This window comes from Castor canadensis, chromosome 13 (genome assembly GCF_047511655.1).
Source record: "Castor canadensis chromosome 13, mCasCan1.hap1v2, whole genome shotgun sequence".
NCBI lineage: Eukaryota > Metazoa > Chordata > Mammalia > Rodentia > Castoridae > Castor > Castor canadensis.
The window spans coordinates 35,164,709-35,187,367 of record NC_133398.1 but is presented as its reverse complement, the minus strand read 5'-3'; the positions used below and the strand labels follow the sequence as shown (position 1 = coordinate 35,187,367).

Below are 22,659 nucleotides of genomic sequence, written 5' to 3'. Positions count from 1 at the left end.
GGGAGCAGTTTCTTAGAGACATGGTATCATGTCAAAAGAACTGAGCAATTCTTCTTGCAACCTGTTCCTCTTAGAGACATCCATTGCATAGTAGCATTAACTACTGAGAAGTACTGGAATCCAAAGTCTTGTGGAAGGTGGTACAACCTAAAATCTGTTTGAACACTATCTTGGTCCATATTCTGTTGCTAGAACAAAATACTTGAGACTAGGAACTTTACAAATCAAGAGAGGTTTATTTAGCTCATAGTTTTTGAGAGTAAAAACCCAAGTTCAATTGACCACATCTGTTTGACCTCTGATGAGGGGCTTCCTGGCTACATCACAACATAATGAATGATGTCATGGTGGAGCGTGGATCAAGGGTAAAAATCATATGATAAGACAGGAACCAGAGACCGGGAGAGACCAGTCTTTCTCTTTTGATAACAACTCTTTTTGATGAGAATTAGCTCATTCTACAAGATCAGCATTAATCCCTTCCAGTGACCTAATTTTCTGCCACAAGGCCCCACCTCTTAAAGGCTACACTGCCTCAACACTGCCACACTGGTGACCCAACACATGAACTGTTGGGAAATAAACCACATCCAAACCATAGCAAGCACCATAAACTTGTGTTTTTGTGTTTTATAGACACTCGTTTGGAGACCACCCTGGACATCTCTGTGAATTGATGTCAAGCATTAGGTCCCTCTTGACCTCTCTCTCTCTTTCCTGGATTTGCTTAGAAAAACCAAATTACATTGTTCTTGAAGGCCTTCAGGAAACTTTTTTGTCCCTACCAGAGCATTGTCAGCTGTTGTGCTTTCTTTGGAAGAAAATGGAAATGAATCATGGGGGGCCCATTTATGGTCTAAATATTGAAGTCTTGGAGTCTGGTCAAAGGAATACATCAGCCCAAGCTGAACCATTCTTAGAGAAAAAGCACTGGGATTTCTGTATTTGGGAAGGAAGTCTTCCTTATCAAGCCAGTTGTAGCCTATTCCAATTTCTCCTGCAAATGTGGCCACACTCATACAGACTTACACCAATGAAATGTGCTCTCTGCTGTCTGAAATGCAGACTTTTTCTTTTAGTTTAATGAATTTTGGTTTTGGTTTATTTTACATTGCTTTTGTTCTTTTAAATAAACAACAAATCTCAGATTTTAGATTGATTGGTTGGTTATCATTTCTTAGTTTTTGTTTTTATGTACTATGGAAAATTCCATTCACCATTTCACAGATGAGCCCTGGATTTGTTTGGGGTTTTTGTTTATTTGTTTGCAACTGCTATGAAGAAGATAATACCGTTACGTAAGTGTGTTTGGACAGCTTAATAAAGTAGAGCACACTGAGTGGCTGAGACCATAGAAAGAGATTGGCACTCAGTTCTGCAGACTGAAGTCCAATATCAAGGTGTCAGCAGACTTCGTTCCTCCTGTGAGATGTGAGGGAGAATTGGTTCCAAGTGTCTCCCCTAGCCTCCGTGGTTTGTCCCAAGGTGGGTTGCCCCAAGGTGGGTTGCCCCAAGGTGGGTTGCTCCTCGGTTTCAGCATTCCTTAGTTTTTAGACATATCATCCTGCTCTGTGCTTGCATCATCACAAGCATTCTTCTTCTGTGTCCAAACTTCCCTTTCTATAAGACGATATTCATACTAGATTATCATCATTGGATTACGACCTCATCTAAACTTAATTATATCTGCAGTGACTCTGTATGAGTCACATTTCCAAGGAAGGTCACATTCTTACTTGTAGCAGGCTACTGGGTTATGAGGCACTGGGTGTTAAATTTCAACATCCGAGTTTAGGGGAGACACAAGTCCACCCATTGCACCAACTCTAGGCACAGTCTTGTGCTCCATTCTGCAGTGGTTAGGGATTCCCAAGCTGCTCCCTTACCCATCTGTCCATCAGCTTCAGAAAGGATGGCTGACAGCTCAGCTCAGGTAGGTGGAAGCACTGTGGAGACAGACTCACATGCAGAGATCATAGCAGCCCTTCAGCAAGCACACATTTTCCAAGAGGAAAAGAGCCTGGAACCTTCTTAGGACCGACCGATCAGGCACCAGAGGCAGGTAGAGAAATGGCATTGGGCTCATTTCAAGAAGCCCTGGAGATAGGGGGGACCATGCAAACCAAGACTCTATTCACAGGGAATCCAAGTGGGATATGGATGCAGGAGCTGTACAGAGAAGTGTGGACCCAGTTTCAGGCCATGATGAGCTTGGGTTTGTTAAGGTTTCTTGGGGAGGTAATGTATGAGTTGGGCTGGTCATGTGATCAGACAACTTTAGTCAATTCGGAGCACAGAAGGGCTTGAGTAACTGTTGTCCCCTTAGTTTAGGTGAGAAGCTGTATTGTGTAGTGAGGAACACCCAGGGGCTGATGTCAGGGGTCAAGCCCTAGGTTCCTTAGGTAGGGATTTCTTCACTGGTACAATGGTTTTAACTAAAAGACCCAATCTCCAGTCTATGTCAGGACATTGGAATGAGTTAGCAGATATTAAATGTGATAGTTATGGGAAGTAGCAGACTCAGGGTCTACATGTGGGTGTGTTGGGTTAGGAAATGGATGGTAGCCTTCTTCAGCAAAAGAGAACATCCTGGAAGTGGCAGGCTTGAACCCCGGTGTCCCTGGGCCAATCACTTCGTCCCTCTGAACCAGCTCCCTTCCAGGTGAAATGAAGGGCCCAGGCTAGACAGTATCCTGGTCACGGCATTAGATGATCCTATGAAAATGTTTCCACGATACAACAGCTAGAGCAATTTGGACTGGAGGTACCAACAAACCTGTGCTCAAACTATCAGCCTGCCACTTCTTCATAGTGTGACTTGGGTAAGTCACTTAACTTCTCTAAGCCCAACACCTCCATCTGAAAAATGAGGATAATAATAAATACTTACCATGAAAGTTTAATTTGAATATCCTTATGAAGCACTTACCACGTGGCTTGGCATTTGGTAGTAAAAGTTAGCTATTGCTATAGACTACTTCCTGTCAGGAGTGAATGAAAAGTGGCAGGTGATGGGCCTGCATGCAGCAGGTGTTCAATTACTCATGGATCCCCTCCCCATTTAAAAGGCAGATCTGCAGTTTCCAGCATCCATGATTCCCACTGGGGCATTGGATAGAGGGTAGAGGGTTGTCCAGAAAAGTACTTGAAAAATAAAGGTGTTTTTAAGTACTCATGACCACCCATTGTCTAATTAATGGCCATGTGTATTATAATTCATTAAGCACATGCCCTTAGGACTGTCTCCATGTTCAGGACTTTTAAAAGAATTCATCCTCTTGTGTAGCACTTTATTACAATAATTATCATCCTGACCATTTGTAAAACATGCATCCTTTTGCTTGAGAGCAAATCTGAGAAGAATCTTTCTAAGAGTTTTTCTCTTTCTGGTAGGTCATTCATAGATCAACACAGAAGCTGAGAAGGCAAACTCTTTGTTCTTCTACAATGTCCTACAGACGAGAGCTAGAGAAATACCGTGACCTGGATGAGGATGAGATCCTGGGAGCCCTCACCGAGGAGGAGCTCAGGACACTGGAAAATGAGCTGGATGAGCTGGACCCTGATGTGAGTAGCTCGGAAGGAGAACATGTGCTCATAGATCAAAGGCAGCACCGTGGCCACCTGTGGTATACACTGCAGGTGTGCACTTCCTCAAGCTGTCACTGCCATTTTCCTTACATGGTAACCACGTTAGAATGGTGTTGCCTTGGCAGTGTTTTTTAAAGTGTTGTATTACTTGTGGTTCTCCAGAAAAACAGAATATATGTTTTATATATGTATATATATATCTCCTATTGTGTGTGAGAGGGAAGTATAAGCAATTAACTCACGTGGTTTTGGAGACTGACAAGTCCCTATCTGCAGTCAGCAAGCTGGAGAGCAGGAGAGCCAATGTGCCATTCTCGTGTAAATGGTAGGCAGAAGAATCAATGTTTTTTTTTTTCCTTATGAAGAAAAGCAGCTTATTTAGCTCCGGTTTTAGAGGTCCAAATACAAACAGCATAGGGCAGGTTCTGTGTCAAGTGCCAACCTTTGGCTGCATCACTTCCTGTGTGGATTACAAGGCAGGAGCATGTGCAAGAGAGAGCAAGTGGTTATACCTGGAGCCCCATGTACAGAGCAGGCAAGTGGCCATGCTTACTCTTTTTTTTTTTTTTTTTGCAGTACTGGAGTTTGAACTCAGGACCTCCTGCTTGTTAAGCAGATACTCTACCACTTGAGTGACACCCCAGCCCAGCTTACTCCTTTTAAAACAACTTTCCTAAGATAACTCAAGGAATTGTAGGAGAACTACATTCTAAGGGCACTCCCCCAATGACCCAAGGACCTCCTACTAGGCCCCATATTCCACCGCCTCCCAACAATACCAGCCTGCAGACCAAGCCTTCTTTTCTTAGTTTAATTTTTACCTCCTAATAGGAGTCTTTTTTATGATTTTATTGGCATATAATAGTTGTACAGTGGGATACATTGTAATATTTATGTATGTGCTTATAATATGTCTTACTTAGTTTGACCCTCTCCATCATTCTCCCTCTTTTCCCTCTCCCCCCTTCTTAGGACATTTCAACAGGTTTCATTCTTCTATTTCCATTTATGGATGCAAAACACATCTACCATATACACCCGCATTCCCCTTTTCCTTGTGTCCGCCTAAGACCAAGTTTTCAATTACAATGGACCTTGGGGGACACACAAAGTACAACCAAGTCACAGCACCGCAGGTGTGCCTGGAAAAGCTATGTGATGTTTTAAGTCCAAGGGTAGGTGCATCTCTTCAAACCACAGCTGATTTTTAAATAAAGGCAGTAACAGGTCGTAAGTGTGTCTAACATGATACAACCAGCCTGTGTACAATGGAAAACCACCCATTCCTTCCCAAGAGGGGTGGTAGAGCCCCACATAGTGTTTATTCCTCGATATCCTGTATTCAAACACTGTGAGAACCAGTACTACTTAAATTCTTTTTTTTTTTTTCTTTTATTATTCATATGTGCATACAAGGCTTGGGTCATTTCTCCCCCCTGCCCCCACCCCCTCCCTTACCACCCACTCCACCCCCTCCCGCTCCCCCCCTCAATACCCAGCAGAAACTATTTTGCCCTTATCTCTAATTTTGTTGAAGAGAGAGTATAAGCAATAATAGGAAGGAACAAGGGGTTTTGCTGGTTGAGATAAGGATAGCTATACAGGGCATTGACTCACATTGATTTCCTGTGCGTGGGTGTTATCTTCTAGGTTAATTCTTTTTGATCTAACCTTTTCTCTAGTACCTGTTCCCCTTTTCCTATTGGCCTCAGTTGCTTTAAGGTATCTGCTTTAGTTTCTCTGCGTTACGGGCAACAAATGCTAGCTAATTTTTTAGGTGTCTTACCTATCCTCACCCCTCCCTTGTGTGCTCTCGCTTTTATCATGTGCTCATAGTCCAATCCCCTTGTTGTGTTTGCCCTTGATCTAATGTCCACATATGAGGGAGAACATACGATTTTTGGTCTTTTGAGCCAGGCTAACCTCACTCAGAATGATGTTCTCCAATTCCATCCATTTACCAGCGAATGATAACATTTCGTTCTTCTTCATGGGTTACTCCAGAGGCACCTGCACATCCATGTTTATTGCGGCACTATTCACAATAGCCAAGTTATGGAAACAGCCAAGATGCCCCAGCACAGACGAATGGATTAAGTACTACTTAAATTCTGTGACAGAAAGTCAACACTGCTTATGTTACACAAGAGAGGGAAACACCAAAGACATTTGCTGTACATGTACATGTTTGATAAAACAAGGAGGGAATATTCAGGACAATCACAGACCTTGTTTCCCCAACTGGTCAGATGGTGGTGGCTGGTAGTCATAGTTCTCTTCTAATACTTCTCTGTATTCCCTTTACCTTTAACAAGCACCTTAGCTGGGTGTGGCCCTTTACCTGGTGGGTGACCTACATCTTCATCCCTGAAGGGTCTGGGCTATGAATAATCCTGCCTGGAATGGGTTACTGCAGTTTTCCACCAACCATAATCACAGGGTATGGTAATAGTAAGAGACACCCAAAGGGACCTTGAGTCTTCCAGATTCTCTCTTCCCTGCCTCCACTGTGGAGTAGTAGTCCAAGTCATCCTTGGAGTCAGGGTCAGCCAGCACTGTGACCCCCTTCTTTGAGGCATGAGGAGTCAAAGTGGCCAGGTGGCAGTCCTGACTTTCTGATCCATGGGTCATTGTATCTGCTGGGAAAGAAAGCATTGCTCCTTTGGAACTGAAACTTCTGTACAAGTAGAGCACAGGTCAAGGAAATAGGAAGCAAAGACGTTGCTGGTGGGCCAGTAAGGGTAATGCTGATGGCTGTCCAGTTTCCAGCCTTGAATCCTGGGCCTGTGGATCTTGGCTCTGAGAGAAAGAACACTGCATGTGGGCCCCTGATTCAGAGCAGACACAGCTTTCTGGAGAACCTTGTTGGGGCTCTGCCAGGTACTGCCACCTGGGGAGCCCGTAACTGTGCCTTCAAAAGGCCAACTGTTGCTTCTGCATAGCAGGGAACATACCCCATGGAACTTGCAAGCTGAGAAAAACAGAACTAGAAGAATCCCTCTTGTTCGATTGATGTTTTATCATTAAATCTCATAGTTGCCACTATGAGAAGTTTATTGCTCAGAGTTCATCTCTGCAGTCAGGATATCCAGCCCTGAGAAGCAAAGGTCACCTTGATCCTGTGTTGTTTGACAAGCCAAACCAAAGCCATCTTATAACTAGATCCCAGGTACCTAGGTGCACACGCAACACGGAGAAGAAAGATAACAAATACTACTGAATTCAGTGCATTTCTATTTGGTATCTTTCTAATTAAAGATGGAATGTTTCATACCATTTCTTTTTAGATCAAGCATTGCTCAACTCTGGCTTAACAGTGACCCATAAGAAAAACAGTGCTTCAGTGCTATTTCACCAGCATACATATAATCACTGCTACAGGACAGGGATCACAGTTCAGTAGGGAAAATGCAAGACTAAGAGGTAAGATGTCCAACTTCCAGTCTTGGCACTCTATGTGACTTTGGGCTAGTTGTCGTCCTTCCCTGGGCCTCAGTGTTCCATTCCTGAGATGATGGATTTGTTGGTCCCTTTCAGGGCTAAGCTGCCATGTACTTACAACCTAGTCTTAGCTCCAGGCTTGATAAAGTAGCTTCTTTCCAGATAACCCAGAATCCCTGTGTAGGGAGCTGGGTACCAGGTCTCATAAAATGACAGATCCTTCTGGAAGTGTGTGCTTGTCTTATTACCATTTACAACTGTCTTCTGCCTAGCTATGCGGAGACAGTCTCATGTGGGGCTGCTCAAGTTGACTGGAGGCTGCCTTGATGCGAGAGCCTTGAGGGTCCCTCGTCTTCCGCCTGCCTGGTCTCCCTTTGCCTGTGTTTTTGGGAAAACAACAAAGGAGGCAAAGGACAACTAAGATTTTTTTTCACTGCTGCAAAATCATTCTGCTCCAGTTCTGTCCTGGATCACTGCACATAGAATTACATGAGCAAACAGAGGATGTGACTACCTCTAGTTAACCTGGTAGATGTGACTCAGTTACCTGCCAAGCCCCAGGACCAGTGCTGGATCCCAAGAGGGGAGCCCGGCAGGGATCCTGGCCTTCAGGAACTGGGAGCAGGAGATGGGCATAAAAAAGCCCATCCTAAATGGAGCAGGCAGGGAGCTTGAGAGGGGATTTTTCTGACTGGTGGGAGGAGCCACAGAGCAGGTGATGTTGGAACCAGGCCCTAGATTTCTTGAAGTCAAGAATAAAAACAAAGAATTCCAGGCAAGCAAAAGCACCTAGCACCAGCCTTGAGTGCAGGTTCCAGTGTGGGACCTACAGGAGGAGTCTCCTGCAATTTCTGTGGAAGGGTAGACACAACTAGAAAGGGCTGGGGCCTAGATACTGGGGTGGGGGTGGCCAGACAGACAAGTGTTTGGACTTTTCTCCATGGCCTGGGGAGCTCTCTGGGGGTAGTGACTCGGTGTGGCTTGGTGGTTTGGGGAGTGAACTTGAACACAGAGGGAAGGGCCTACAGGGTGAAAGATGGAAGGAGCTCCAGTGGGAGTCTCACGTCCTGCCCAGCTGGTGGTGGACAACTGCTTTTTGAAGATGGGGAAGAGAATCGCCTCTCTCCACAAATCTTCTGACCACGCTATAGAACTTTGCTGTTGTGCCTGGTGGGGTGGGGGCGGGGTGGAATGTGGCCCCCAGGGCCCTGCAGACCTGCCATATCTGTCCTGTTCCCCTGTTGGAGTTGTTTTGGGCTGCTGAATTGGGGCTGAGGTCAGACAAGGCTGTGGCTGCAAATAAGGTAGACAATGATGAGGGCCGGAGCCCAACCTCAGCTCTGGAATTGAGGAGGTGATAGAGGGATAGCTTCTCAGGACTGAGCTGAGGCCCCTGCTGGGAGCTCTGCATCACTCCTAAAGTGGCCACGAGCTCCCAGAAGGCCCTCCAAACATCAGGTTCTCTTGTCTCAGCGGCAAACTCCCACAGCCTGTGTTACCTCTCACAGGGCCAGCACTGCTGCCCAGGTGATTGGCAGGAAGAGGCCTCTCTGCTGGTGGCCTCACATGGGTGGGGCATCAGAGGCTCAGATTGCTGACCAGCTTGCCTAGTCACGCCACAGGGCACCAAGAGTCATATTGCAAATGGGCAGGGGAGAGCTGGGTGCGTATGGATTTGGGAATAGGCATGGCCATCTGAGACTTTTGACTCTCAACTACTGTGATTTCAAAAGTGACATTTTCAAAGACCCTTTCTCAGTTCAAGGAAAAGAGAAACCAGAGAGGAAAAGGAGATAATGAAGGCCAGTGGAGCTTCTGTCCCCGGCTGCACAATTGGCCCTTCACTGAGATGGGCTCTGTTACCTGATTTGCAAGACAGTGTGTGAGTTTCGAAAGGCAGATTGGGACTCCCTTCTTTCTGAGAACACCACATTCCAGATCCAGTTTCACTGGGCCTGGGCCCAGCTCTGAAATCACAGCTCTGGGAGAGGCCAGAGGTATGCAGACCAGGAGAGGGGGAGCTGCCCAGCAGGTGTCCACTCCCTCCCCCCAACTTACAGAGGAGGAACCCAGCCCATGAAGGGAAAGAACTTGCCCTGGGTCAGATCTTCAGACAGAAGCAGAGCAGAGCTCCATCCCAGGTGCCCAGGTACTGCCCTCGCTGTCCTTCACACTCTTCCTACGTTTATTTTTGTGTAACAAGTGCTGATGTGGCACTTAGCACACGCAGGTGCTGTCCTAAGCACTTAACCTTCACGCTGAGCCTGTGAGCCAGGCACTCTTGTCACTCCTGCTTACAATGGAAAGAAATTTAGAAATGGAGCAATTTGTCCAACTTCCCACAACTAGCCAGTGACAGTGACAATGTGCGTGGTGCTTGCATTTTGTCTTTGCCATGTAGTTCTAAGGCTTCAGTGGGAGTCTTCAGAAAGATAGCTTGGGCCACAGATGGGCTCTAGGTTTGTGGTCCCAGGAAGTGCTGAATGCAAATCATCCCTTTTCTTCCTGGAAAGACCCTGAGACTCAGAAGTCAGAGTTCCGATCCTGTCTCTGCTCTGGACTTAGGCTTGTGCTTTCCCCCACTTTGAATTTCAGTTTCTCTCTACAAAGTGGACACAGTTGGCCCAGATGGTCTAGGATGAATCCTCCAACTCTAGGGTTCCTGAGCCACCCCTGGATGTCTTATTACCTGAACTCAGCAAACACTTCAGAGAGTGGTGCTTTGGGTTATAGAATGGTCAAGCCTCGGTGTCATGTGACAGAGTAGAGTACGAGGACTTGGAAAGCAGCTCTGTTTGCAGCAGGGGATTCCAAACTCTTGCACATTAAAAAAAAAAAGTCCCCAAAACTTTCTATCTCTCACTCTGGAAAAACTCGAGCTTATCATGAGATTGTTGTACTGGACTCCCGCGGGAAAGGAATGCTTCGTGTGCTAAAAGTATCCGCAGCTGACTGAGTCCCCAGAGCTGCTGCCCTTGCTCTCTGTCTGGAGTTAAGTGGATGCTGCTCTGAAGCTGAGCCAGCTCCTCCTCTCAGATCACTTCCGTGCTGGGCAGCAGGGAAAACGGGCAGTGCCTGGAGAAGCTTGAGACAGGCTGGTCACACTTTGACCCCTGCCAGGAATGGTGGACAGGTTCTTCTGTGCCTGGTAGACACTTAACATTTATTGAGTAAATAAATGTTACCTGGATTATCTCATTTAGCCCTCTAAGAGAGTTCAATGTTTAGTCCCATTTTAAAGATGGGAAAACTGAGGCCTGGGGAGAGAAATTAACCAGCCCAAGATGCATCCTGGCTCTACTGGGATTTTACCGTGTAATGAACCACTACTACTGTGAATACCTGTGGGACCTGGCCTAAAGGGGACCCAGAAAGCAGATTAGGGAATGACCAGAAGATTGGTTTTTGTCCAATTTGATCTCCTTTGAAGTTGTTATGTTATTTTCATCATAAATACTAATCTCCTAAAAGAAATTAAGAATCCACCAACATGAAAGAGTTTATAAATATTGCTTGTTAGCGAGGTTTAGGGGAAATGGCAGAAAGTTTTAAGATTTTCCTCCATAAAAGCATGCCTATACTTGCAGGAAAGAGGAGGATAGGGTAATCCCGATCTTATAAAGGAAGTGAGTCCTAAGAGTTGATTTTAAAGCCAGCCGCTGGCCACAGAAACATGGATAGAAAAACAACTGGCTCCTCAAAGCCTGAGATAATACCAGTAACTCGTACTCTGCAGTGAGTGGTTCTTGCACACCAGGTCCCATGCTGCACATTTCATGGGCATCACCTCACAGAGTCAGCTAGAGGCTCCTATAGATCAATCCTCACAGGCAGGGTTACTGCCATTCTATAAGCGAGGCTATAGGCTAAGGACTCAGAGAATCCCCGGGGCAGCAATTAAATTACATTCAGGCAGACCCTGCCTTCCTAGCCCATGAGTCAAGAGTTCTAAAAACAAGCAGCCTGGAAATGTAGGAAGAAATGGTGGGGGAGAAAACCTACCATGGTAGACTCAGAGCCACAAGGACACTTGGAACCATCCACCACCCTGTCCCACCCCAAACACACATCCTAGGTATAGGTAAGAAGGCCCTGACTTAAGGAGTTGGTCCTGGACACGTGCCGTTCCTTGCTGTCTGATGGCTTTCACCGAATCCTCATAACAACCCTCTTCGTATTATTGTGACCATGTTAAAGCTGAAAACTCAAAGTAACAAGGCCCTTGAAGCTGAGAGAGGAGAAAGGACTCATTCAAGGTCACACAGATGGTCAGTGTTAGAGTCAGGGTGAGAACCTGGGGCTTCTGGTTACAGGGCAGAGCTCCCCATCAGACTTCACAGAGTTGTGTTGTCCTCACTTCGTGCCCCAGCTTGGGTCCTGTAAGGCACAGGGCACTCCTGGCCATCCTGGAAACGGCCAAGTTTGGTCCACGGGCCATGGTTCTCCCTTGTAACACTAACCGTCAGAATCGCAAGCCCAGGACAGAAGTAAACATTTGAAATGGAAAGAAATAAATCTCTCCTCTAAAAATAGGCTTGCATCCTTAGAAACACTGCCGGCTGTGCACAGAGCTGGGATGGGCCTGGTGGGGCCAAGGCGAGTCAGGCCAGGCGGCAGCATGTCCCCACCCTATCCTTGTCTCCTGGCCCTGTGACACCCCCTGCCCCCGCCCCACCCTGCTCACGCCACAGAGCCTCCTCCTTTCTGCTTCTGCTGCCCCAGCAGAGCCCCTCAGGCCTCAGGTCAGATCCTCCCAGTTCTCGAGGCCCTACCTCCTGGTCCTCCTGGTCCTCCTGGCTAAGCTCCAGCTCAACACCTGAGTCCTTTCCTTCCATTTTGACATGTTTAACAGGAAGCATTTTAAGAGAATGTAGAATATACCTATGTTCCCGCCATTCAAATTTAACAAATGTTAACATTTATTTAACTTACTTAGTTCAGTTCTTCTTCCAAATAAAAGATATCATTGTAGAAAAGCTCTGAACCCTGTCTTCTCACCTCTAGTCCATTTCCCATCCCTTCCATTCTTCTGAGTGCTTTGTACCTGGCAGGCAGCAAACCAAACACCCCCCGCATCTGGAAGGAAATGTAAGTGGAGGAAGGAAGATGGACTCATTCCCTCCAGGCCAGAGACTGTCTTGGCTCATTTTGTACTTTTCCAGTCTTGGAAGAGATTTAAATATAAAAATTTTTCACTTGTCACTTAAATTTTCAGGAAGAAAAGTAGAGCCAGTGCTATATATGTAGTAAGTAACTGGCTTGGCCTCTGTGTCAGAGACAATGGGGAGTAGTGGGGACTGAGGCAAGCAGAGTTTGTCTAACCAACTGTCCTACCAACTGCTGCAGTGTGAGTGTGCAGGCCCAGTATTGCCAGGTCATCTAGTTCTTTGAGAGGTGCTGGCGATCTGGCCTTTTCTGTGCAAGCTCCTCATTTTTCATTGTTGGCAGTTCATTTAAGTGCACAGGCCAAACGAACCAAATGAAGTTTCTGCATTTAATTGGACTACAAGCCTTGAAGTTTGCAACTCCAGTTCTATGTCATTTGACAGGTTTTGGGTAGGAGCACACCTGTCATCCCAGCACTCGGGAAGGTGAGGCAGGAGGATCAGAAGCTTGAGGTTAGCCTCGGCTATATAGTAAAACCCTGTATCTATCTATCTATCTATCTATCTGATTAATACATATCTGAAACTAAATATATTAAAAGCACCTGGCCCAGTGACAAGCACATGGCACATAGTGCTTAATAAATGCTTGTTGCACCTGAATATATGATAGTCTCACTAAAATCAAAGTTTTCTGAGACTTAGAGTCACATTGTATCACCACAGATACAATGCAACCAGGTACAGTTGTGCAGGTTGTACCTGTACAACTCCAGGTGACACAGTTCAGATAGACTAGAGCATGAATAAGCCCCTTGCATTGGTACAGTGCCCAACTAGCAGTCGTGGAGCCACCCTGAGAGAGTGCCTTCATATTTCAATGTCTGTTCAGTTGGATGGAAGTAAGCAATTATGCCCTAAGACAATGAAACTGATTGGCAATCAGCTATTTCTGCTTGGAGTTCAAACCTTTATTCTGCGGTCCAAGTAATACTGTCCTTTTCCCAGCTGTGCATCAGTGCTGTGTGACTGTGGACAATTCACACTGCATTTTCCCAGCGCCCAGTGCTTGGTGCTGGGGATTCAGAGAAGACTAAGACATAGCAGGGCGATGGCATTTCGGGCAAAGGGCATGGGTGCAGCTGTGGAGTGAGGAGGAGCCTGTGGTGGCTGGAACATATACTACCTGGAAAAGGGGGAGAGGATCTGATCTGGAGGCCAGAGAGGTAGAAGGTTGGGGTGAAATCATGAAGAGCTCTCGGTGTCTGACTGACAACTTCGGTTGCAACTCCGTAGGGCATCAGTGAAGCTATAGGGGGGTAGCAGTGACAGATACCAAGCACATGTTGCTGAGTGGAGGGCAAGAGACCCAAGGCTGGGAGACCAGCAGGAGGCTGCTCTGATAGACCTCTCTGGAAGCACACTGGCTGAAGGAGAGCTGTGCCATGAGATAGGCACATTTCAGAACATCACAGTCTCAGGCTGCACCTGCCCTTAGCAAACCTCTGCCATGCAGGGCTTTCTCTTTCCCTGTCTTCCCCTCCCTCCAATCCTTCCTTCACCTGCTTCCTCCTCCCTCGACCTGTTCCCCTCCACCTTGACTCAGAATCCACTTCCTCCTGGAAGCCCGGGGCTGGTAAGGAGCCCACAGAGGATCCCAGGTCCCTATCTGGCTTTGAGCTCAAGGAGCAGGGACTGCACACCCAGGGCCTCAGAGGCCTGGCACCCAGCACAACAGGAGTGGAAGGCTGGGAGTGGGAGGCTGTTCCCCATGCAGGAGGCAGAAAGGAGGCTCAAGAGAAAGCAGGAGTGGCAGAGGGAGAGATAAGGGTGCTGTTGTGACTAGTGGGTCATTCCCAAACAAACACTGGACTTGGGTCATGGGGTGCCTCTGATGTTAGCATCAGTGCCCTGTGGCATTGACTAGAGACATGGGTATCACCAGCTCTTCTGTAAGTCAGAGTGGCTGAGCCAAAGGCCCAGATCTTTCTGGAGGAAAAGTGAAGACAGCAAGAGGCACAGAGTGCATGTGTTGGGATGCAGGGTGTGTTTGGGGAGAAAGAAGCACTTAGAGGTTTGGATCCTACTTGTCCTCTTGGTACTTGACGTCAAGATTCTGCAGCTGGTGCTGAGCCAATTTGTCCACACTGCCCTGCTGTGGTGAGGAGCCAGGACAGGTATCTGGGGCGTACTCAGGGTGAGTCGTTTGAAAGAGGAGAAGGGGAGAGGAGTCAGTGGGATTTTGAGAGGTTGAGTATCTCAGTTTCACTTAGCCCAGAACACTAACTCCAGGCCTCGGGACCTCAGTCTCCCCACATGTAAAGGTTAGGAGCAGAGCCCTGGCTTCTGACCCTGTAGGGAAGATTGGCTCTCACACAGGGACACTCCTGATTTCCAGGATCTATCTATTCCTAGAGGAGGACAGTCAGGAGGGATGAGACATAAGTAGCACAAAGTTCCTAGGCTATATCCAGCCTGTGACCTCAGGCGAGACCCCATCCCACCCCCCGGTCCTTGCTTCCTGTGTCCTCTTCTGAGCAGGCCTGTATGGTTCAGTCATGGAATGAGACTCCAGCACTCCCACTGCAAAGATAGAGGGAGGCACCTTTTGCAACCCTTTGTTCTTGGACATTTATATAGGAAAAGTAATAAATCTGCCTGTTTTTGATTAAGGGCCATCTGATGTGTGGTTAGACACTAGTCTGAAGATAGTCTGCTGATCCTTGAGTGCTCATTCTGAATAGTCATGTGTATGTGAATTCGAGGTGCCTGCCTGTGCAACTTGGGACAAGTGACTTCAGCTTTCTAAGCTGTGTCCTCAGATGAAAATGAAAATATGAGCCTGGAGGATCTCTTAGAGTTTGTAACTCTGAGCTGCAAGGAGTCTATGATTTTTTTAGGACATGGTGTGCCCACTCACACACACACACACACACACACACACACACACACACACACACACACACGCACCCCTGACCAAGCCAACAGTGGTCCTAGCCAGGACTGCTTCTCATGTAGCCCTCACTACCTGCAGCAATGATAAGTGTGCAGAAATGTGATCTTTGGCCATAGGAGCACCTGTTTGCAGGGGCAGGGAGAAGCCCCCTGACAGCACAGCTAAGGCTTTGTAAAAGTTTCCATTGTCCTTTGAACTACTGGACTCAAAGGTATGAGTGTGCAGGACAGACTAAGATGTTAACCTGTTGAGCTACACAGCTGAGTTTTAATGTAACAGCATTTAAAAGGAAGACAACATTTTAAAAACCAGAAGTAGAGGACTATAGGAAAGCTGGCCTAATTTTCCCCCCATGATTATTTCCAAAAACATACTAATCTTTGTGTTTTCTGTAATGTAAAAAAATCTTAATTAAAATGCATGTATGGCTAGAGGAATGGCTCAGTGGTAAAGTGTTTGCCTAGCATGCATAAGGCCTGGGTTCAAGCTCCAGAACTGAAGGAAAAAAAAATGTATGTACCTCTTTCTTCCTCTAACCCGGAGGCTGGTGTGGGCAGAACACCCAGAAAACATTTGTGGAATAGATGAAAGAATATCTTGACTTTCTCTACATGGAATTTTAGTCTGATAGATGCAAAATGGCAGCCAGTGACTGAGTCTGGCTAGCAGATGTATTTTGTTTGCTCTGAATACTGTTTTGAAAATGTTTAGACTACGTATCAATATTTTAAAATCAAGAGATTTTGCATAAAAAATAAGCAGATGTAATCATACCATCCACATTCCTTCGTGTGAACAGTTCGTGGGAGCTGGATAGTGTTGGGGCACAAAGGCTCCAGTGTGCCACAATCCCCACTACCTACGAGTGTCTAACAGCAAAGAACATCTCGAACTCTCTCATTCTTAAAACCCACACTGACTGTCAGTGGACACAGCCTTCACTTGGGCATTAGTCACTCTCCTCTTCATACAAGTACATTTCCAATCCTATATAAGGACATGAAGATTTGCTCTTTCCTGGAGCAAACTTCATCTTTAACCAACCTGTCCTTGGGGTAAGGATGTACACCTGACAAGTGCATGTGACTACATGGTCCCCTAAATGCAGAATGATGACTATTGTGCGGGAGCCTGATGGTTGCTTCCCATGGACTCACCATGCAGAGTCCCTCGCCCAGCAAATTGCCTCGTGCATGTTTTCAGATTAGGAGAATGGGATTTAAATTCCTTTAGTGATTATTGGTTCCGTGTTCCCACAGGCACCATGAGGTATGTACACATTTACAGGTGATGCTTAGACTGGTCTCAGGTTACCTTTGCTGTTTAGTAGAGTAGATCTGCTTTAACACCTCAGTCACCACTTGTACTTGAGACTTTTCTGTATGTACTCCTCCTCTATTCACCTCCCATCTCCCTGTTACTCCAAATCAGTGGGCTGTGGTGGAATCAGAGCCCTGCCTCTGAGCACACTGCCTGGCCACATAATGCTCCCTGGGTAGATATTTGTTGAATGAATAAGAAATAAAGAAATGAAGGAGACATTTCTACACATGCACGGTCATCAAATGCTTTCTTGGTCAGAGCAAATAAGAAGATGGTGGTGGGGACTCTTTTTTCCCATTCGTTGTCTGGCCTGGGTCTGAGGCTCACGATTAGGTTCTCATAGTCACAGAGATCCAAGGCAGTATTTTCTCACCCACTTAACTCCTCCACGACGATGAGTCACATTGTAAAACAGGGTGCCATTTTAAATCAGGCCTGCTCTAGCCTGGCCAATCCCAACACCACTGTTGGCCACTGGCTCCTCCGCACTCCATGACCGTTTAGTTTAGTTATTGCTTAGCCATGTTGACCATTCTTCCCTAGGGAGCATGTGTGTTTTAAAAATAACAGCTTTTTTGAGATATAATTCACATACCACACAGTTTATCCATTTAAAGGGCACAATTCAAACATTTTAAAGTATATTCACAGAGTAGTACAAACCATCAATTTTAGAACATTTTCATCACCTCCGAAAGAAACTTCAGCCTCATTAGGTGTCACTCCCCATCCCCCAGATTTCCCAGCTTAGCGCAGGCTGCAAGCTTTCTATTGTGCATCTCTCTCTCTCTCTCTCTCTCTGTCTATCTTGTCATTACTGGGGTTTTTGAGCACACAGTCTTACATTTGCTAGGCAAGCACTCTACTACTTGAGTCGCACACACACCCCAGCCCTTTTTGCTTTGGTTATTCTTCAGATATGGTCTCATACTTTTGCCTGGGGCCAGCCTCAGACCACAATTCTCCTACCACCACCTCATGGGTAGCTGTGATTTCAGGAATGCACCACGATGCCTGGCCCCATTGTCTCTTCTTATGAGAATGCTATTTCTACTGGATCAGGGCTCCATCCTTGTTACCTCACTTAACCTCAATTACCTCCTTATAGGCCCCATCTCCAAATATAGTCACATTGGGTGTTAGGGCTTCTGCATATGAATTTGGGGTGGGGGAGGGGAAATGCAGTTCAATCTAAGCACCAGCCATAATTTATTTTCTGTCTCTGTGGATTTGGCTGTTCTGGACATTTCATATAAATGGGAATATGTAATCCATGGCCACTTACATCTGACTTCACTCACTTAGTATGATGTTTTCAAGGCTCATTCACATTGTAGGATTTCATTCCTCTGCATGACTGAATGATAACCAAATGCAAGGATCATTTGTTCATCCATCAGTGAATGGGCATTTGACTTGTTTATATTTTGGGCTATTATGAATAAATGCTGCTGTGCACATTCGTGTATAAGCTTTGGGGTGAGCCTGTGGTTTTGATTGCCTTCTACCTACAAGTGTAATTTGTGGGTCATATGGTAACTCCACATTTTACTTTCTCCGAAACTGCCAGACTGTTTTCCGAAGGGGCGATATTTTATACCAGCAGAGTATGAGAGTTCCAATTTCCCCACATCCTGCCAGCACTTGTTATCATCTCTGTTTTTATTATGGCCAGCCTAGTGACTGTGAGGTAGCGTCTCCCTCTGGGTGGGAGTTGTATTTCCCTGGTAGCTAGTGGTGTTGAGTATCTTTTCTTGTGCTTGCTGGACATTTTTATGTGTGCTTTGGAGAAATGAATGCTCAGATCCTTTGCCCATTTTTAAATTTGGATTATTTCAGCCTTATATTATTGAGTCACAAGAGAAGGCTTATGTATGGTGGATATTAGAGTCTTATCTGATATGTGATTTATAAGTATTTTCCCAAATCTGTCTTTTCACTATGTCCTTTGCAGCACAAGTGTTTTTAATTTTGATGAATTACATCTATTTTTTCCTTTGTTAGTTATTGTTTTTGTGCCATATCTAAGAAACCATTGCCTAATCCAGAGTAACAAAGATTTGTACTTATGCTTTTTGTAAGAGTTTTATAGTTTTAGCTCTTACATCTAGGTCTTTGATCCATTTTGAGTTAATGTTTATATATAGTGTGAGGTCACATGCTGTTTTTGAAAACAAGTTAAAGTGATAAATAATCTGGAGTTTAAAATATGCAACTGTCTTTGGTTTTAAATGAAAACCATGTGATATTTTGTTAAATGTACCCTTCAATGGAAAGAAAATAAACTTCAGTCCTAATGAGGCTGATATGCTCAAAACTTGCTTTAAAAAGTTGATAAGCTAAGAATTGTTAGAAAAAAACAACATTTTTGTTTTTCAAAAATCAACTTCTTTCAATGAATGTTTAACTAAAACAAGCCATATTTTGCTATGTTACGTAAGTGATATTTTTAGATGCATTAAAAACATCTTTAGTCCCCTATTGTATGCCTTCGGTGGTATGCAGTGGTTGTCAGTCAGGGTTGATTTTGCCCCTGAGAGGGCATTTGGCAGTGTCTGGAGACATTTTTGGTTGTCACAGCTGGAGGGACAGTGCCGTTGGCATGTGTAAGATACAGACTAGAGAGACCACTAGTCTAAAGAAGTGGAACAGCTCTACAATGAGAACCCTGCTTTATGTACATCAGTGTCCCCTGTCCTGGAGATTCAACAGGTGATGCAGGTCTGCAAACCTGTTTCCAACCCCGTGGACTTCTTCCTTCACAATGCTGAGACTTTGGAGGCTGGAATGTGGCCGGCCCTTACTGCCATCAAAACCTTCTATGGTGATCATAATCTGTGGGTGTCCCCTTGAGGGGCCATAGGGAAAACACGCATACTTGTTACAGAGCTTACTACAACTTATATTTTTGTGTTTGGGTTTTTTATTATTATTATTATTTTAAAGTATCTTTGGATGTTATATTTCCTGTTACCCATGTAACTGATCTCCTGCTGAAATGTATTGTATCTGATTATACAACAACAGTGACAAGAAATTACCATTGGGGTGCTTACTATATCAGGCACTGTGCCCAGCACTCTTCATGTATTATCTAATTTAATTTTCCCAACAAATTTAGAGAGAGTCACTATCATTACTCACATCTTCCAGCCATAGAAACTGCAGCACAATGAGGTTAGGGGACTTGCCTAAGAGCACAGACTTGCATTATCATTACTTCAAGGCAGGGCTCCAGCCTGATGTGAACTCACCTGAGAAGTGCTGGTATGTCACAAAGCAGTGGGGTTATCCACTACAGAAATCTCAGAGGGACCCCTGCAGGGCAGTGACACGTGCCCTCACTCACATGCACCACAGGAAGCATCCTGCCATGGGACAGGAGAAGACATCTACCCTGCACCTGCCTGGCTTACCTGCGAGTGTCACCTGTTCTGCCTGCTGCCCAAGGGAAACTGGGGCACGTGTGGCATCGTGTATTCCTGATTGTCACCCCCAAATCACTCGAGGCTTCATTTTCCACCTTACTGGCCTGTGGCCTCAATCATTTGTTCATACACCAGCCCTATCCTCAGGCCCTTTAACTCCACCCCCTAACTGCATGGGCCCTACTCTCCATGGTGGGGCATAGGGCACGCTCCACTTTTCCCACCTTGCAGCCCTGCTTGCTGAAACAGCAGTGAAGCATTAGACGGGGAAGACATTTTTAAAAATCACATTCACTAGCCCATAACATCCTCCTCCCTGCTTCATCCCTCTCAGTGCAGGCACAGGACCATCTCCATATGCCTCTCATTCCCCTCCAGAGGGGAATGAGAATCAGAAGGGAACTGGAGAGTGGGTGAGGGATGGGAGACGAACATTTGGAGGGTACTGACACTTAAGATGGAACGACTCTCTAGTTTAGCCTGTTTGGGAGGCTGCCCATCTGCCACCCAGCTATCCTCCTGTAGCTCTGCCAGTGCAGGAGGGGCAAGGTGAGCACAAAGGATTACAAATGAAGCTTTCCTGTCCCCCAGATCTCAGGGAGATCCCTGGGTTTATTCCCAATCTGCCCCTGAAAACTGCTTAAACAAGTCTTTCCTTGCTTTGGGCCTCAGTTTCCCCTTGAAGGGAGGGTGTATGCATTAGGTTGTCTCTAAACATTCTTGCAACATTGAATATCATTGACTCTTGAAGGTGCTGGGGGCTGAATTAAGGCAAAGTCCATTCAAGTGATTCAAATCCACCCTAATTAGGAATCTGCTTTAGTAGTGAGCCCACGCCTAGAAGTCTGCCCATGTTTGAAGAAGAGAATGCAACAATTGGTCAATGCTATCTTTCTTGAGAGACCCATCTCCAGGGGCGACGTTCAAAATATTTAACAACCAACCAGTGTATCAGGAACACAGACCCACTGGAGGCTTAGAAGCCCCACTAGAGCCACAGGGACTGCTGGCCAAGCTCATCTCGCCTGCCTCGCCCACCTTGCAGTTCTGCCAGGCCTTATTCCTATTTATTTTGGGTTTCTGCTTCTTTATGCCTGGTTCTGACCAAAGGCCCTACCTAAACCTTCTTTGGCTTCTTGTCTCCAACTACTTGATATTCCACTGCTTGTGCATCCAAACCCAATTTAGTCCTACTCACCACTCAACAGGTTCTCCAGGTAGCCCTCTGTGCTCAGCCTGGGTCAGCCACGCTGGCCCCTGACCCCTGGCCTTTACAAATGTTACAAGCAGGGACACCAGAGGATTAAGAGTCCTGAGCCCCAGCCTATTTTGGCCCCTGGTCTGCCATGTGACCTTGGTCAAGTCCCTGCCTCTCTTAGTCTTTCCCATTCATTGCATGTAAAGGAGGGACTTGGTCTGAGGCCCTGAGGCCCCTGCTGGTCAGTGATGAGGTTCTGGATAATTGCAAGTTGGCAGCAGCTGATCGCTCTCTCTCTTTCTCTCTCCTTCTCTCTCTCCTGCTGCCCCCCACCTCCACCATAGAATGCTCTGCTGCCTGCAGGCCTGAGGCAGAAGGACCAGACCACCAAGGCGCCCACAGGCCCCTTTAAGAGAGAGGAGCTCTTGGATCACTTGGAAAAGCAAGCAAAGGAGTTTAAGGACCGAGAAGACCTGGTCCCCTACACGGGGGAGAAACGAGGTATTGGACAATGCTGCTCTTATGAACATGTCATTCCCTGGGCATCACTGAGGGCAGCCTGTGTGCCAGGCGTGCTTCCTTGTTTTCCTCATCAGGAGGACAGGACAATTCCAACTCCAAAAGCTTTGATGCGTGGTGTGGAATTAGTCAGTTTGGAAGTAGACTGAGGAAAGAAATTCCCCCAGACCAGCCAAAGCTCTCTGGAAGTCCTCTTTTTTTAAGGTGTTCTGATTACTTTCATTCCAATGTAGAGCTTTTTGTGGGGGTGAAAGAGGAAACTATTAATAATGATTCAGGACCTGAGGTCCAAACAGGGACCATCCTGTACAAATGGGGAACAAGAGACACCATCCTAACTTCCTCCACTCTAAATCTGCTCTTTCTCCAAAGTTCCTCTCTCTCTGGCAGCTATAGTGTCCCTTCCTTTGCCTGTCCCTCCAAGCCTCTCTGCTCCAGTCTAAGACTAGAAGTTCCCAGGGGAGCAGAATGGTGGTCTCTGTCCACCCTCCCAGTCCTTCCAAACAATCCTGCCCTTCTGTGTACATGCTTATCCTTGCTCATTGCCCCTGTTGCCTGAAGGGCAGCAGGGCAATAAGTAGGGTAGAACAATAAGTTTGAAACTGCGAATCAAATTTTCAAGGTTCTTTTCTGCCTCAGGACCTTTGCATGTGTCCTAGGCCTGGTATACTGGCACACTGCCCAGCTTCATGCTGTCCTTATGGCTGTGTCTTTCTCCTCTGTAAGAGATATAGTGTTTGGAAATAGCCTGGAGCTAGACCTGCCTCAGTTGCAGCCCAGACACCATTACTTACTAGCTGAGTGAGCCCAATAAATCACCTCTGTTTATTTCCTCCTCTTCAAAGTGTGGGTGAGGGCGATAACTCTAGCAGCCCCTGAGGCTTATAAGTGAAGAGATAGATAGATGCGAAGTTCTTAGGACCTCGTATGCACGCAGCAAACGTTACGCAAGCTGTGCTGATGTCCCTTTCAGGGAAGCTGTCCCTGTCGACTCTGAAAGGACCCACAGTCTCCTCTGTTCATCCCTGAATATTTCCCATCTCAGGAGCCTGGCTGTGTCCCTCACAGCTATTCACATCCTACAGTATCTCTTTCTTT

The 22,659-nt window shown here is 46.2% G+C and overlaps 1 protein-coding gene across 2 annotated transcripts in view; it reads left to right on the top strand.

Annotated features, from left to right (window-relative positions):
* Positions 1-22,659, top strand: part of Tmod1 (tropomodulin 1) — a 79,586-nt gene that overhangs the window by 15,936 nt on the left and 40,991 nt on the right. Inside the window, exons 2-3 of one of the 2 annotated variants that reach the window (XM_020158594.2) lie at positions 3,394-3,567; positions 21,387-21,543. In XM_020158594.2, the coding sequence (XP_020014183.1) occupies positions 3,448-3,567; positions 21,387-21,543 (277 nt within the window). In that variant the 5' untranslated portion in view covers positions 3,394-3,447. Of the gene's footprint in view, positions 1-3,393; positions 3,568-21,386; positions 21,544-22,659 lie in introns of those variants that run through there. The other variant, XM_074051404.1, reaches the window with a different exon arrangement.